Source organism: Mus pahari, chromosome 22 (assembly GCF_900095145.1).
Source record: "Mus pahari chromosome 22, PAHARI_EIJ_v1.1, whole genome shotgun sequence".
Classification (NCBI taxonomy): domain Eukaryota; kingdom Metazoa; phylum Chordata; class Mammalia; order Rodentia; family Muridae; genus Mus; species Mus pahari.
The window spans coordinates 50,047,014-50,064,523 of NC_034611.1; the positions used below are offsets into that span (position 1 = coordinate 50,047,014).

The 17,510-nt window shown below is 48.6% G+C and overlaps 1 protein-coding gene across 4 annotated transcripts in view; it reads left to right on the forward strand.

Moving 5' to 3' along the window:
- The window catches only part of Frmpd1 (FERM and PDZ domain containing 1), a 108,320-nt gene extending 93,848 nt beyond the window's left edge, over positions 1-14,472 (forward strand). For 3 of the 4 annotated variants that reach the window (XM_029533334.1, XM_029533336.1, XM_029533335.1), the window contains exons 10-16: positions 205-341; positions 2,123-2,249; positions 2,411-2,506; positions 3,354-3,536; positions 4,309-4,456; positions 8,027-8,821; positions 11,652-14,472. In XM_029533334.1, coding sequence (XP_029389194.1) covers positions 205-341; positions 2,123-2,249; positions 2,411-2,506; positions 3,354-3,536; positions 4,309-4,456; positions 8,027-8,821; positions 11,652-13,972 — 3,807 coding nt within the window. In that variant the 3' untranslated portion in view covers positions 13,973-14,472. The remainder of the gene's footprint in view (positions 1-204; positions 342-2,122; positions 2,250-2,410; positions 2,507-3,353; positions 3,537-4,308; positions 4,457-8,026; positions 8,822-11,651) is intronic. The other variant, XM_021222267.2, reaches the window with a different exon arrangement.
- The last annotated feature ends 3,038 nt before the right edge of the window (positions 14,473-17,510 follow it).

The window sequence follows — 17,510 nt, forward strand, 5'->3', positions numbered from 1 at the left end:
GTGTGTGTGTGTGTGTGTGTGTGTGTGTGTGTGTGTGTACAGTGTGTATGCACTTGTTGCCTAGCTGCTCTGTGTAATCTCTTGCAGAACTGTGTGTGCACGCGTGTGTGTGTGTGTGTGTGTGTGTGTGTGTGTGTGTGTGTGTGTGTGTGTGTGCAGTGTGTATGCTCTTGTTGCCTAGCTGCTCTGTGTGATCTCTTGCAGAGCTGCAGTGATGTACTCCAGGAGCGCTTTGCTGTGGAGATGAAGTGCAACTCTGCCCTCCGGCTTGCAGCCCTGCACATCCAGGAGCGGATCTATGCCTGTGCCCAGCCACAGAAGATCTCTTTGAAGTACATAGAGTGAGTGGCAGGGGGTGGCAGCTGTGTCACATTTGGGACTGCTGGCTCCTAGCCAGGATGGCCAGACTCCAGAGAAAGCTGAAACTCACCCATCTGCCTTTGTCTCTCCATCCATTTCCCTTTACCCAGTCTGGCTCCCTATCTGGGTAGAAGCCATTTCCTCTTGCAGTAACACAGAGTCTCCTTGTAAAGTTCCAGTCCCTGAAAGAATGTCTGAAGCCATTAGTTGACAACTTCTGAAGGCAGGGATGTCTTGGAAATTAATTTTCCCAACAGGTGTGAACCAATTGGCTCTGGCATTATGCCTTCCTCCAAATGGGGGATGCTTCAAGTCCTAAGATCCATGTTCCTCTTGATTCTTAGCTCAGAGAACCAACATCCGTTATGCTAAGCCCCTCCCCAGGTCTCCGCTCTAGCTTGGCTGGGTATCAAAATCAAATGGAGAAATCAGATTTTTAAAAATAGAACAGATCCGTGGTATAATGAGTCAAGGTGCAACTTTAGGGGGCTTCTGAGGCTTCTAGGTGAATAATGTTCTAAAGCTTAGCCTCGGGATTGGCAGGTGCGCTCTGTGGCAAGAGTGTTGAACATAGCTCAGTGGCAGAGTGCTTGCCTAGCCTACGCAAGGCCCTGAGTTTGTTCCCTAGCAGAGGGTGGGAGACTTGTTCTTATATGTGGATGCTCACGCCACATATTTTTGTCATTAAAAGGACTGAGAACAGGCCTATTGGAAGGCTTTGCAGGTAAAGGCCCCTACAGCCAAGCCTGAGTCTGAGTTCAGTCCACAGAACCCACATGGTAGGAAGAGAGAACCGATTCCCACAGGTTGTCCCCTGATCACTACACATGTACACACTTGCTAAAATACAGCAGTTTGAGCTCCCCTTTTTAGAAGTTTAACTTAGTATAGACACACAATATGTGAATGAAATGGAATTTTAAATTAAAAGAAAGATTGAGAACTTCTGCTTTGATTAATGAAATATCCCATACCGAGACCAGCCAGTTTCCAGGCCAGTCAGGAGGTCCTAAATGCAGTATGTGTATAATGTGTATCTTGTGTGCTTATGGGGAAAACCCCCCATTCTGTCTCTCTCTCCTTTAATAGAGAGATATACATATAGAGATAAGTGAAGAGATATGGATATTGTCTTAGTTCAGGTTTCATTACTGTGAAGGGACAACATGACCAAGACAACTCTTATAAAGGAAAACATCTAATTGCAGCTGGCTTACAGTTTCAGAGATTCAGTCCATTATCATCATGGTGGGGAGCATGGCAACGTGCAGGCAGACATGGCGAAGGAAGAGGAGCTGAGAGTTCTACATCTTGATCCAAAGATGGGCAGGAGACTGTCTCCCTCAGGCAACCAGGAGGAGGCTCTGATTCCACACTGGGCAGAGCTTGAGCACTGGAAGACACACACACCCCAAAGGCCCCCCCCCCATATGCAGTGATAGCCTTCCTCCAACAAGGTCTCACCTACTCTAGCAAGCCCACACCTCCTAATAGTGGCCGCTCCCCATGGGCCAAGCATTCAGAGTCTCAGGGGCCAAACCTACTCAAATATCATAGACATCCCCTTTCTCTTTCTCTTTCTTTTTTCTCTTTCTGTATCTACACCTCTACCTGTCTCTTTTCCTCCCACTAGAGAAAGGTATTCCTAATTGCCGTATATCAGAGCTCTATATGAATTATGTGAATTCTGTGTCATTGGCTTTTTGTTAGAACCAAGTGCAATGTAAACACAAGTCTCCTTGTCTCCAATGTCTCGTGGCAGGAAAGACTGGGGAATAGAGAATTTTATATCTCCAACTTTACTCCGAAATATGAAAGGCAAAGACATCAAGAAAGCCATTAGCTTCCACATGAAGAGAAACCAGAATCTGTTGGAACCCCGGCAGAAGGTAAGGCAGTCTAGCCTCTGCTGACCCACCCAGCTTTCTGTTGTGAAATCTTGGGGGGGGGGTCATTTTCACCATTGCCTAGATGCCTAGATTTTAGGCAAGTAAATAACTCTGATTTCAGTAATGTTTTTTATTTTTTTTTATTTTTTTGTCTCTTAAAGCAACTTATTTCTGCTGCTCAGCTACGCTTAAATTATCTTCAGATCCTTGGGGAACTCAAGACATATGGTGGGAAAGTCTTCAATGCCACTTTGATGGTATGTACCAGACAACCATAGACTCCTGCTTGCCCGGGACCTTGAATATTTGCAGTTTGGCAGATATTTATTGGGCCCTGGCCTGGAAGATGCTAAGGGAAGCAGAGCTTAATTAGTTATAAGTTCTGCCCTCAAGGATGAAGTAAGCTAACCCTCTGTTGGAGGAGAAGGGCAGAAAGATAAGATCCACTATTACTAGCTTAGTCTGGGTTCAAGAAGGAGAAACAGGGTCTCATGCAGCCCATGCTGGCCTCAAACTTGCTGCCTGAGGTTGACCTAGAGCTCATCTTCCTGCCTCTGTCTTCTAAGTGCTGGGATTACCGGGGTTAAGAGCATGTACTGCACTAGCTGACAACCTGAGTTCAGTTCCCAGCACCTACCTTGGACTGTAGCTGCAGTTCCAGGGACTCCAACACCCTGTTTCTGGCCTCTGTTGGCACTGGACACAAATACACAGAAACACTTATTATACACATAATTTCAATTAGTAAAAAAAAAATAAAGAGTTTATAAGAGGTAAATTTATTTTTAATTTAGCTGTGGGTGGGCCCCGTGAGGTGTAATCTCGGGGAGTGGTGATGAGGGCCGCATGTAGGAAACAGACTCAGCAGAGAGAGAGAGAGAGAGAGAAAGAAGCAATACCTGGTACACACTGTAAGCCCAGAACTCCAGAGAGTGCAGCAGGAGGACCGTAAACATGAGGCTAGCCTGGGCTACACAGCAAAACCATTTCCGGAAAAAAAAAAAAAAAAGAAAAAGTTGTAGAGAGAGATGTTGTCATGTGCAGTGTGTTTGTATTTTCACAAGCTTGTAAATAGAAACCAATTTTCCTTCCACTCGTCTGCAGTTACAGGATAGAGAATCCTACATTGCCCTCTTGGTTGGGGCCAAGTACGGGATTAGCCAGATCATCAACAGCAAGCTCAACATCATATCCACGCTGGCAGAGTTCGCCAACATCAGCCGCGTGGAGCTGACAGAAGAGTCTGAGAAAGTGAGCATGGTCAAGGTCTACCTTCAGGACGTTAAGGTAACCGGCTCACAGCGGAAGAGAGGGGTCCTCAGTTTGGCTCCTGGAGTTTGGTGTTAAGTATTCGAGGGTAGTTTACACGAGCTTTGAGCTTTGCGCAGTAGGAAAGCCCACTGCTGATCTGGCTCAAAGGATCTGCCTCAAGTGGAGAGCGGCTATTAGAGCCTGCATCATCCCAAGACGCTCTTGACAAGGTTTGGTTCTGTTTGTTGGGCCCTGTGTATGACTGAAAAACTCTGCACCCAGAGTTTGTTGGGTGAACTCTTTGAAATGAGTAAATAGCTCAGGGTGCCTCCTGACGCACAGTGGGTCCCTCATGCCTAATGTATACATTGTCTCCTTCCTTTCTATCCTCTATCCCACCCTACCCCACCCCACATGCCCCATCCACCCAGACCCTTAAAAACCTGAGCTATCACAGGAGAAGGCAGAACCCAGCCTGGGGCCTTTCTGGAAGGTCCTGTGGTCACTGTTCCCTCCCTTGATTTCATCCACTGTGCCCAAGAAAGGCACTGTGTTTTTACCACCATGTCTTCATTCTCTGTCATTCTTCCACCCTTCCCCGTGAGAGGTCCTGTCTTAGGGGCTAGCTGGGGGGAGGGGCAGGTAGGGTGGGGTGGGACAGAGGATAGGAAGAAAGGAGGCAACATATGAGAGTATGGACCACTAGGGGCCAGTCTGCAGACATTGGCTTAGTTTCTCCCTTTGGCCCCATAAGGCCCTGTTGTATCTGGGACCTCTACAAACAGAAACTTTCTATTTGCCTTCACAGGTTCTGACTTTGTTGCTGGAATCCAGCAGTGCAAAAGACCTGGCCTGCTTGATTGCTGGGTACTACAGGTTGTTTGTGGACCCGGCCAACTCTGTCTTCCTCTGGTCTGGAAACAGACGGCCGACGCACCGGGTGTCGGCTGAAGAAGGTGAGGTGTTGAGTCTTTCCCCGGTCAGGACAGGCCTGTTTGTTTCCAACTAAGCAGTTAATCTTTCTTAAATATTAGAGGCACTTTCTTGGTATTTGGAATTCTCCTAAATGCAAAGGAGTGCTAGGTCTCTGACTCCCTGTAGAGTTTCCCAAAACAGTCTCTAAGATCTACTGTATCTTATTTCTCAGCAAAAGGAGACGCCACTTTTAGGATGTGGGCGGCTTGGTTCTCGCCGTGCTTTTGCTCTCTTCCTATTCTCTTGAAATGTGAGAGAAATTCTCAGCCTTACATGTTTAGAAGAAAGGGATACCTGGAGCCAAAAGAGACTTGACCTTATACCAAGTAAAGAATAAAGTCGAATGGGGACAGAAAAATAATAAAAGGACAGGGGAGACAGACAGGTCCCCAGGCAGCCTCAGCTGCCATCCGACTTCTGCTTCAGCTGTTGTATTGATGTGGCTTTTCCAAGGCGGTCCTGATGATGTTTAACAGCTGCTCTGTAGGGGGAAACCCTGACCTGAAACAAGTACCCAACACTCCCACCAGCACCACCATTGCCCGCTGCCAGCATGGAATTGCTGATGTGGACGTAGCCAGCGGTGCTCAGGATCTTACCATTTTATATATAGTGTTTCCTCCACATGGGCAAAATAGGCATAGATCGTCCCAGAGCAGATGACTGGAAAAAGAGATGCAGTCATCCATACTATCTGTGGTAACCACAGGGATAGATTCCACAACCCTTGGTGCTTACTAAAATTCATACATGAATTTTATAATTAAAAATTATAAAATTTTTAATTTATATAATTTATAAATTAAAATATAATTTATATATAACCTATACATGTCTGTAGCCAGTCTTTGCTATTTCATGGGTTCTTCCTTTCCCACCCTTTATCCCCCTGATTTCACCCTCTATCACTAGATAGGAGAGAAAGAAGGATAAAGGAGAGAGACAGAGACAGAGAAAGACAGAGAGAGACAGAGAGTACAAACAACTACTAATAAACCACAACCAGCCCCCATGAATGATCAACAACCCCCTATTGGGGCTCTAGCATTTATGTGCCCTCTGAAAAGTTTCCAGAATTCCAAACATCACTCAATCGAGGAAACTCTCTGCAGCTGGGAAACCATGCCACTGCTAGAGAACAAGGTGAGTCAGCCACTGCTGACAGTCCGAAGCAGCCCCTCATCCCTATGCCTGATATTACAATGAAAGCACATTCTTATATTTCCAAAAATCCAAAATGTTACTGCCATGTCCTTCCATATTCTTCAGGTAAAACTCTAGATTATCTATCCTGTTGTCAGTCCTGAGAACAGCGCTTTCAGGACGTGTGTCATTGTCATAGAGACCGGTCCTGAGAACAATACTTTCAGGACATGTGTCATTGTCATAGAGACTGGTCCTGAGAACAATGCTTTCAGTTTTGAATGAGTGAGTTTATTAGTCTTTAGCAACCAAAAGTAAAAGAAAGACCGCAAGCAGCAAACGTCTAGCAGAGCATCAGGTCCGGCACTTCGGTTATCCAACAGGAATGAATGGAGAAGCCTGGTAAAGACAGTTGTCTGTAAACCCTGGTTGATAAAGAGGGTGCCAGGCAGAATGTCTTCTCCATGGAGAAGTGTCTGGTTTTTTGTTCCCACTGCAGACGTTTTTTATAGCATGAGATAAACAATAGTAACCTTGGTTTGAAACGATTTGCCTTCTGGCTGTTCTCAGGAACACAGTTTTTCTAAGACCCTTAGCAGTTTGTTGTTCTTTCCCCTGTGATAGAGCATGGGCCAGCCTGATCCAGTGCAGAGAGTTCTGGGGGAAATGCAAAATAAACATATTTGCATGGAAGGGCCATCTCTTGTTTTCTGAGTCAGCACTTAGCAAAAGCTAACAACACGTGACAATTTATATATGACATTATATATAAATATAGTAATTTATATCACAGTCAAATGTTCTGCCACTGAGCTGTACCCCCATAATTCATATTTTAGTGTGTCATTGTCATACTGTGTTTGTGGAGTCGCCATGACACAAAGAATGGCTTGTACATGTCCAGCATGGATAGATTTGTTCTGTTTTGAGCTTATGGGTGGACAAATGCACACATATGAAACCTACCAGCTGTAGTTAGGAGGGGATGCGCTTTGAGTACTTACTCCTCCTTTGCTTTTGCCAAGGACTTATGAGTGAGGAATAGCTCAAGGTCCTGTCAGGGAAACAGCACAGAGTGGGAGTAACGCTGGTTTGGAGGGTGTGGTGGAAAGAACTGTGCACTAGAGACAGTTCCGAGATAATGCATCAGAGGCTTGGTCCCTGAAAACACCCTGGAGCCAAGCAGATGATAAAGGGGAGCTCATTTGAGGAGAAGGAACGTGGTTCATGACAGAAGACCAAGGTTGGGGAAGGCTGCAGAGGACAGCCAGTCTGGTGGGGTACGGACTAGCCATGAGGGCTGCTCTTAGGGTTTCTATTCCTGCACAAACATCATGACCAAGGAGCTGTTCATCACCAAAGGAAGTCAGGACTGGAACTCAAGCAGCTCAGGAAGCAGGAGCTGATGCAGAGGTCATGGAGGGATGTTCCTTACTAGCTTGCTTCTTCTGCCTTGCTCAGCTTGCTTTCTTATAGAACCCAGGACTACCAGCCCAGAGATGGTACCACCCACAATGGGCCCTCCCACCCTTGATCACTAATTGAGAAAATGCCTTACAGCTGGATCTCATGGAGGCATTTTCCCAACTGAAGCTCCTTTATCTGTGATAACGCCAGCTTGTGTCAAGTTGACACGCACAACCAGCCAGTACACGGCTGCAACAAGGGAAGGGTCAGAGCCACAGTATAAGGACACACAGAGAGGGATCAGGGTCTCTCTATGGTAGGCGCAACAAGGCTACACTACGAGCATCCCTCCTGAGAGAACTTCAGCTCGTCCCTGTAGGGAGGAGAAACAAGGAGAAAGGATCAAGCAGTGCACAGAGACATGTTCTTAGGAGATCGTCCCAGAGGCCATTGGGAGGAAAACAGGAAGCCTAGCCCCGAGGCTACCTCTCTCCATCGTACCTAGTCTTCCCAGGTACCCACACCTAGATGCATCTCCACTGTCCTAAAGGCCCACCGCAGCAGAGTCCCCAAGGCCATCTAGCAGCCTTGGGTCTCACTCGCTTGCTCTCTGGCTGGAGTATCAGGGAGAGGCCAAGTATCTAGTTTGCATTTTGATATTTGGTGCCCCATATGGTTTTGTTGTTCTAACACCACAGAAGAGGTATTTAAGGAAATGCTGGGAGTACAAGGGAAAAACAAGTGGATATCTACCACTCTTTGTCAGGCAGAGGGGTCTCCCTGGAAGAAGAGATGCACTCACTCTGTCTCCTTAGATGGGTCAGACAGATGAAGGACAGGTAGCCCAGTGGTGTGTTCTCCTTGGGTCTTGGCATTAGTCAATCTAGTATGACTTAGGTCAGTCACTTTCTGTAGTTCCCCCTGCAGCAGGGTAACAGGAAGCAGGTGTCTGTCAGATCTGAATGTTGATTTGTTAACCCTCAGTGTCCCGTCTATCACAGGCTACGAGTCCAGGGCCTGCAGTGACTCAGAGGAGTCCTCTGAAGTGGACTGTGTGCTGGAGCCCCTTTCTGACCGATGCCTGGTGAAGCTGAGCCTCTGCAGACCATTTGCTAGAGAGGAGCAGCCCCCTGGCGATAGCCCCACACCCGAGGCAACCAGAAGAGGCCCAAGCACCTGCGGGGCCAGCAGCATGACAGACAGTGCTGAATCTGAGGCATCGGACTCCGCCAACACCGAGAGCCGAGGCTGCAGGACCAGCGGGTCCAGTGAGTCCATGGACGCCCTGGAAGAAGACGACTTAGACGCGTGCTCCTCCAGCGGGACCAGCTTCTTCCACTTTGGCCCACCAGGCTTCTCAAAAGAGGAAAGCAGCAGGGTCGAGACCAGCGGCTTCTTGTGTTTGCTGGACCTGGGCCAGAATGCCAACCCTCAGTGCCAGAAGATAGAAGGTCCCCAGGGCCTCGCTTCGGAGGCCTGCAGCTGGGGACCAGAACTGAGCATGGGCAGGCTAGACCCCAGGCTGTATGAGGGCAGCCGGACTGACTACTATAACCTGTGTTCCAGCGTCTCTCCCGGCAGCCACCTGAGTGACTCGGGCTCAGAGAGCGCAGCTTCCCGGCAGGGAGCTGCACCTGCCCCGTGGTGCCAGCAGGGCTGGATAGAGGCTCAACCCAGCTCCATGCTGGAAACCCTGGGCCTGCCCGCACTGCCCCCGCTGGCCTTTGAGGGTGGCAGCTCAGATGAGGAATACTATGATGCAGCTGACAAACTCACGCCGCCAGACACACTCTCGGGTGAGCCCCTGGCACCCCTCCCCCAGCCCAGCAGGTCTCTACCCCTTAGCTGGCTTCTAAGAGCCCAGGGCCAGCTGGAGAGCAAGACGCAGCCTTCCTCTACTCTTGAGTCCATGGACCAATTTATAAGCCTCGTGGCCTTGAGTCGGGGCGGCAAGGGAGGTTTGGAGAATGGTGGGCAGGGGGCCATGGGAGGAATTCATTCTGCTGTGGGAACCAGGAAAGGCTTCCCAGAAGAGGTGTCAGATGGGCTGGGCCTTGTCAGGTGGACAGGACTCACAAGAAAGGAATGGAGTGCCCAGTAGAGAGAATAGTTGTGCCACCACGGGTCCTGGGCACTGAAATTGGTCATTGGAGCAACGAGATGGGCCATCAGTGCTGTTTGATGGACTTAGGGAGTCCAGGGGTCCCTGACATCAGAAGGTTGGGGATCTGTTGGCTGGGTCCCTTATATGTTTCCCAACTAAGATTGTGAGGTTTTTAATCTATAATCCATGATCCCAAACAAACAAACACCAATGTAAAGTCTTTTCACACAGAGAGATTTCCTGAGCTAACCAGAAAATCTTGCAAGACACACATATGTACAAAAGGTTTCTACTCTCTGATGTTAAAAACCCTGGAAAGCAGTGCAGACATGGCGGTCTGAGCCTCAGCCCTCTCCTGTGCCTCTCTGATACTGCCCTCTTGTGGTTCTCATTGCTGTTGGCAGAAAAGCTCAGCTCCTGAGGGCGCCCTCTCTGTGTGGTGCCCTCTGCCTGTTTGCCTCCCTTCCTGCTCCCTCCCCCTATCCCTCCTCTCTGCTTGCCTGTGAACTTGTTACTCTGTCTGCCCTGTCTTCACATGGTTGCCCATCAGCTGTCCAGCCTCAGCCGAGGGTTCCCACATTTTCCAGGTTTACCAGACCAGGGCTAGCTGTGCATTTCAGTCATGGGTTCTGCCAGCAGTGGTGGCTTTCTGCCTGTACCTTGGTACTGCCTGCAGTTACACATTCCCCTGCATGGTTATGAGAAGGTTCCTTGTGTGCAGGGAAGGTGTGAATGAATGAACTCACCACCATCTATCTACCTTGACTTGATTATAGGGGTTTTTGTTGTTGTTGTTGTTGCCTTTGTTTTCCCTGTTGTTGTCTCACTATGTGATCTTGGCTGTCCTGGAACTTTCTGTGTTGACCATGGGATCAGAACAGCAATGGGTTATGCTGCCCTTTACCGGACAACCCAGTTAACCTCCTCCTGGGCTCTCCCTGACTCCTGCTAGGCTAGCCCTTACTCTAGGAACAGGATGAGGGTTGTGGTTACAACCGGCAGGTGTGACTCTTATATGGGGACCCAGTCCAGAGCTTAGTCCTATAGGAGATACCCTTTCACAGGCAGGGGATCCGTGTGGTGCTAAGCACAGAGTCTAGAAGTGGGACTCTTGTACCTGGGTTTCAGTCCCTCTCCTGAGTCACACCGAGCTCTACAGATTCTTACCATCAGTCAGGGCAGCACCCCCAAACACCGCTGCACCTCAGAATCGCCTGAGGAACCTTGTTTCAAGTCTGTCAGTTCCTCAGTGCTAACTTCAGCGGTTCTGACTGACAGTGCAGGTCTGAGGGGCAGCCTAGAATCTGATAAGGTCCCACACAAGCAGGTCGGAGTGCAGGAGCCTCCAAGTTCTCACTGACATATGATCTTGATTCCTCCTGTCCAAATCCTAAGACTGTTTCACACGCTGCTTCTCCTGAGGAAGATCATTCCATCGAGCGCAAACCCCTCAGGACAGGGTCCCAGCAATGCACCCTCACACCCTTCACATATAAAATAAAAGTGTCAGCAGAAGCAGCAGCAGCTATGGGTGTGAGTTAACATCACCATGAAGAAAGGCTGGACAGACACCAAGCCTGCGGGCTGCCAGCAAGCTGAAGAACTGGCAGCCAGGCTGGAGGTCTTTGCCCCAGAATTCCTTGGCTGTATTGTCAGGGCATTATGGCTGCAAACAATGACATCTAATTATTATCATTAAGTTATTGAGTTGCACAGTCTTCATATGTTTGTAACCCAGGTTGACTAGAAACTCAAATAGATAGCCTAGGCTGGCCTTAAACCTGTTGGGCCTCCTCAATGCTGAGATTAGAGACATGTGTAATGCACCATCACATTTATTTTTATTTTTTTATTTTAAATTAATTTTGTTTTTATGGGTGTTTTCTCTGTATACGTGTCTGTTTTATGTGTGTGTGGTATCTACAGGAGCAAGAAAAAGGTGTCAGATCCTCTAGAAGCGGAGCTTATTGATGGTTTTGTGTGCCATGGAACTTCTGGGAATTGAACCCAGGACCTCTGGGAGAGCAGCCAATGCTCTTAAATGCTGAACCATCTCTCTAACACCTTTAAAATATGTGTGTGTGTGTGTGTGTGTGTGTGTGTGTGTGTGTGTGTGTGTATCTGATTTTGAGATGCTGGAGAATTTGTAGCCTGGACTGTGAATCTCATCTCTTCACTGTTGTAAATTCACTATGGTCCGTGTGTTAGAGTTCTTACCCAGCATGCATAGGGTTCTGAGTTAGATCTCCAGCACCACTGATCACCACCAGAGTTCAACCACTGGGGAAGTGTCACACCCTGAAAAGAACTTTGGCGTGTTCTAACTAAAAGGCTGTAAGTGGGTCTTAGACAGGCCGCCACAAATGTCTACCACGATCATTATCCTCATCTGCCAGGTGAGGAGACTGGAGAAGAGAAAATTTAGCTTGCCCAAGGTTTAGGACTTGAGTCCACACAAGCCAACATTTCTTACCCCTCTGCTTGTCCGTGCTTAATGTGATTTTCCTTGTCTTGATTTGCAGGGCCCAGAGCTGCTGATCCTAGTGCCATGAGATTGCAGAGTCAGTCTAGAACCCGTGGCTCGGAGGAAAGCCTATATCCAGGCCCAGAGGGAGGAGAGCCAAGCAGGCAGGGAGGGGTGAAGAAGTATGCCAAGTCCCTGAGGAAGAGAAGGTCCTTCCTACAGACGGATCACACCTCCCAGGTCTCCTTCCCCCTGGAGGTATCCACCTCCCAGGAGAACACGGATGATGTGTGCTACTATGACCGAGAGCCCTACCTGACCCTCACTGCCCCCTCCCCAACTGTGTCCTCCCTGCAGGATGTGCAAGGTGAGCCGGGCCTCCTGGAGACCAAGGCCTTGGGACTGCTGGCTTCCTTGAGGGAGACAAAGAACACAAATCCAGCCTCCAGGATCATGGAGATGGAGCCAGAGACCATGGAAACCAAGTCAGTCATTGATTCCCGAGTGTCTTCTATCTCTGCCATTCGCCTCCGAATTGACCCCAGCAACACAGAGAATCCTGAGGCTAGTCCCTTGGCTGTCACCACGGATGGCTCCTCCTCAGCCAGCATTCCTCACAGCCCCCATCATTCCAACCCAGGTTCTTCCAGCCCACAGGCTGCTCAAGTCAGGCCTTTTCAAGTCGTATCTCCAGGTCAAGACCCAGGTGGTGCCACCCCCAAAGAACTCACTGCAGAGCCTGAGGACAGCACCTTCCCTCTCTCTAGTGATGACCCTAATCCAGATAGCCCAGGGCCACACCATGTTCCTCAAGGAGACACATCAGAACTGGAAGAGGTACAATCAGAAATAGACTCGGAATCCTTTTTAATAAATCACATACAAGAGGTGACTCCCCAAATCACAGGGCCCTTGTGTCCTGGAGATGGGCCTACCAGCAGTGAATGTGAAGTGAATTCGGAAAAGACAGCCTTGGCTGCAGATGAAGTACAACAAGGACAGCTGACCTTGAACAGTGACAGTGAAGTTATACACAAAAATGTCCCCAACCTATTCCAGAAGGGATCTGGGGGGGACCTGGGTGATTCCAAGGGTGACAGGTTAGATAACGTCCCACAGGCCCTTGATGCTAGTGCTCCAGCTGGTGAAATAAACTGTTCCTTCTGCTCAGAGCCTCCTGCAACAGGGACAGGCCAAACCTTACCCAACTTTGAAGGGGACAACAGAGAAGTCCAGGAGCAGGAGTTGTTGACAGAGCTGGACTTGGCCCCTGATTTCTTACTTGGGGAGCAGACCATTCCATCAGCCTTCCCTCCAGAGATAATCAAGGCAGAGCAGCTTGACCGTGTGATCGGGGAAGACTTGGTCCCCGTGGGCACGTCTCAGCAGGTCTGTGTCCATACAGTACCGTCCCTGCCAAAGCTTTCACCGTGTCAAGAAGAGCCCCGCTCGGCAGATTCAGGCCATGGCTCACCAGCAGGAAGCAAAGGGGACAGTCCTATCATTTGCCTTCCGCCTGAGAGGTCGTTCCTGTGCTTTGCCCCAGAGAGCCATCCCGAAGGCTCCACCAGTCTCAGCAGGGTCACCTCCTTCAGTTTCTCTGGAATAAACGAAGTGGCCCCTGCGGAGATTGGCATAGAGCACTGCAGATGTCAGTTTTCCTACGCCACGTGCTTCCGGGGCCTGCAGCCTGAGACGGAGGAAGAAGACGGGGACCCTCAGACACACCCTGCTGCCCCTCTTACCTCCCCACCCTCTGCAGGAAGCCAGGTGACCCTGCCCTGGAGGGCAGCCCGTGCCTACAGCTGCACCACACCCCTGTCCAGGAAAAGCCACATCTGGCCAGAGTACTGCTCCAGGGCTCTGAGACAGCTGAAAACCACTCCTACAAATGCCCCTGAGGGCTTTGTCCAACTCACAGAGAGCCTGCTGGAGCTACAGGACATCTTAGAAGCTTCCTGGGGGGTTGGAAACAAACACCCCCCTGACAAGTGCACCTGGCATTTTTCAGAAAGCAGGAGCCGCCTGTGCATGGGCTCACAGAAGCTCCTAGCCAGCTGTCAACACGTGATCAGAATGGACCAATCCCCCGAGGAGATGCAGGGTGCTGTGCGGGTCACTTTCCAGCACCTGGTCCAGCTGGCCGGCCTCTGCTTCCAATTCACAGACTGTAGCCGTTGCTCCACCCGGCACAGAGAAGTGGCCGGGAACCTGAGGGACGTGGTATACACCTACCACCAATTTGTGGAGGCTGCGAAACTCACCTGTGAGAGAGGCTACCATGACCTCAGCGTGAAACTCTTGGCCCGCCAGTGCACGGCCCTCACAGCCGCTGTGTTCTGTTTGACGCAGAAGTTCCGGGCATCCACCGCTCTGTGAACATGTCACCAACTCGACCCAGGGCCCTTCTCCAAGGAGCCTCTTCTTGTTCACCCGCCCCTTCCAATGTTTACTACATAGAGTATTCAAATAAACTGCTGCTTAACCTTGTCTTGTTCTGCCTTTCACGTTCTGAGTGATGGTAAATTTGGATTTAAAATGCTCTCTCATATTCAAGTCAATAGACATTCACTTCCTTTGCACCAGGCCTGCACTGGGAACTTGAGGAAACAGGCTGTCTGACATGAGCCTTTCTTCCCAGATCAGATGTGCAGGCGAGTGGGTAGCCAGCCAACCAACAGGTATCAGGCAAAATAAATAAATAAATAAATAAATAAATAAGTCGCCAGGCAGTGGTGGCACACACCTTTAATCCCGGCACTTGGAAGGCAGGGGCAGATGGATTTCTTAGTTCGAGGCCAGCCTGGTCTAGAGAGTGAGTTCCAGGACGGCCAGGATTACACAGAGAAACCCTGTCTCAAAAAAAAAAAAAAAAAAAAAAAAGTAAGAAAAAAATCCAAAGAACTCGGGAATTGTTGGTTTTAGTTTCTCTGTTACATTAATTTGGCACTAATCTGTGCAAACAGGTGTATATGTGTGTGATGAATAGATTCTCCTCTCCCAAGTCAGCATCTTGTTGCAGTACCTGGGCCAGAGACCTGATATTCTTGGTTGCCTCTCTGCAGTAAGCACAGCTTGCCACTAGGTGGCAGTAAATTCCCTAGTGCAATGGTCCTTTTTTTTAAGATTTATTTATTTATTATATGTAAGTACACTGTAGCTGTCTTCAGACACTCCAGAAGAGGGCGTCAGATCTTGTTACGGATGGTTATGAGCCACCATGTGGTTGCTGGGATTTGAACTCTGGACCTTCGGAAGAGCACCAGCCCAGTCCTCAACCTTCTTACTGCTGCCACCCTTTAATACAATTCTTCATGTTAGGGTGATCGCCAACCATAAAATTATTTTGTTGCTACTTCATAGTGTAATTTTCCTACTGTCTTGAATCATGATATAAATGTCTGATATTCAACCCCTGAGAAGGAGTTGTTTGTGACCCTCAAGTTGAGAAGCGCTGCTGTAGCTGGTCACCCATGTTGAGGGTTATCCTGTGCTGAATCTGAAACCGTACCCTGGAATTTGGCACCCTGTTTCCGTTTTTAATATCATAAGGCAAACATTAAATCCAGGAGTCAGTTGCCATTACTAGAACAATATTAGAGCAGAAGAAATACTATCAATACTATCCTCACTGGCCCCAGCTGATCAAGGGAATCCTCCTTACCTGCCATGGATGTCAGCAAGCTGCTTAAACTCTTCATGGTTCGGGTTTTCTCTTTTGTACATGAAAAGACTCATATTGTCCACTTGAAAGAGGTATAAACCCAGGAAACGGTAAATTGTCAGTGTGTATTGGTAACAATGCTCTGTCCCCACCCCACCCCTGACACACACACATACACACACACACACACACACACACACACACTGCCTTACCACTCCAGACAAACTTGTCTCAAGATTTCTTTGGGACACCTTTTGCTCTGGCTTCTCCTGTTTGGTCAAATGTGGTGTGGTATGGTGGCTCACTTTGGACTGTCAGAGGTCATCAAGAGTTTGGGAGGTTGACGCTCTACTCTGTAAGGCGCCCTAATGCCTCACCATGCCTAGCAAAAGCAGGATCCCTGAGGAGCCACTCCCTATGCTCTCTCCAGGCAGAAGGGAGGCCATCCTGGGCCACAAGAGGAACACATGTCCCTCCCTTCCACCCCCAGCCACGTGTCACCTAATAAGTGTCACCTAATAAGGGGTTAATTAGTTCGTGTGCCCAGAGAGGATTTGTTTCCTTAGAATAGTGTTTCTTATAAAGCTCCAAATAAACGTTAAGCTCTTGAATGTAACTTGGAAGTGATTTCATGACTAAAACGGAGAAGGACACCAGGCTTAAAGCAAGTTGGATGGTGTAAAAGAGGACTTGGAACTTTTGCCAGGAAGATCCAAATCACTTCTTGCTATGGACAGGGTCTCAACATTCACCAGTGAGACTTCACTCAAGGTTGGGTCCTGACTGACCCAAGCCATATTTGAATCCAGTTAACTAAAACCTACAGTATGTCAGAAACCTTATGCAGATAGTTTGAATACTTTTGTTTGTTTTTTGAAACAAAGTTTCTCTGTTGTAGCCCTGGCTGTCCTGGAACATGATCTGTAGACCAGGCTGGCCTTGAGCTCAGAGATCACTCTGCCTCTGCCTCCTCACTGCTGGGACTAAAGGCCCACCACTACCGGGATGAATACTTTGTAAACTATAACCCTTTACATTGTTGCACATGTGTAATTGTTTTGTGAGAGACAGATATGGACAGGAGGAAGATGAGCCAGGCCTGCCCCTGAGGCAGGCAGCAAAGCATCTTCACCTTGCTTTGCTTACTGTTCTTTTTCTCTGTGGTTCCTGTAAGGAAGAGTAAGGTCCAGAAATGGTAGCAACATTGCTACCCAAGAAGCTAAAGCCCAGGGAAGGCATTCTGCCTGGTACTTTCATCGATACATTCTGTTTGTGACACAGGTGAGGTGAGCATCCTGTTTTCAAGGGCGTTTGATGGAGGTTGGATGACCAGAGTTGGAGAATGATGAAGCTCCGGGCCACCACAAAGAAGGTGGGATGAGATTTGTGAGGAGAAAGGAATCAAGGACGGTTTCTGTAAGAGGCATTTGTTGGGTGCCGTGTGTGTAAGGCCCTGAGATCTGGTAGGATTTAGAGGTCAAGAGAGAAAAAAATTCATTCTGTCAATCAGAGTCTTCTATGCAGCGACAACAGGTAAAACACTGGGCACAGTAAGCACGGGCTCCTTAAGGGACGTCTCCCCCCTCTTTTTGGACAGAATCTAACCATGTAGCTTTGGCTATTCTGGAACTCACTATGTAGATCAGGCTAGCCTCGAACTCACAGAGATCTGCCTGCCTCTGCCCCCCGCCCCAAGAGAGAGGACTAAAGGCCTGTGTCACCACACACAGCTCTCAAGGGACATGGATTAGTAGGGAAGACAAAAATTACAGACATGGAAGTGACTTTTTTAAAAGGTGCTAAGACCAAAAAATGAGCCAGTCTCACCTGATGTGACCAGAAAAGGGTATCCTGAATGGAGACTGTTTAAATGGATTCTTAGAGAGTTAGAACCATGGCTGGAGGGATGGCCCAGTGGTTAAGAGCACTTGCTGCTCTCACAGAGAAACAGGATTCCATCCCCAGCTGTAATTCCAGTTCTTGGGCATGGGTTGTCCTCTTCTGACCTCCATGGCTGCCTGCATGTACTTGGTACCCAGATAAACAGGAGCACATAGTCATATAAATGTTTTAAAAGGTAACAATCATTTAAAAAAAACAACCCAGCTGTAAAAATAGGAGAGGAAATAGAATGTGCTTAAAGCACTGAGAGACCAGAGCAGTTAGAACTGAGGAGTTCCAGGGCCGGGTGCTGCAAGGCCTTGGGGATAGGGTTGAATTTTACTACCCCCAGGTACCACGGGAAACTGCTGA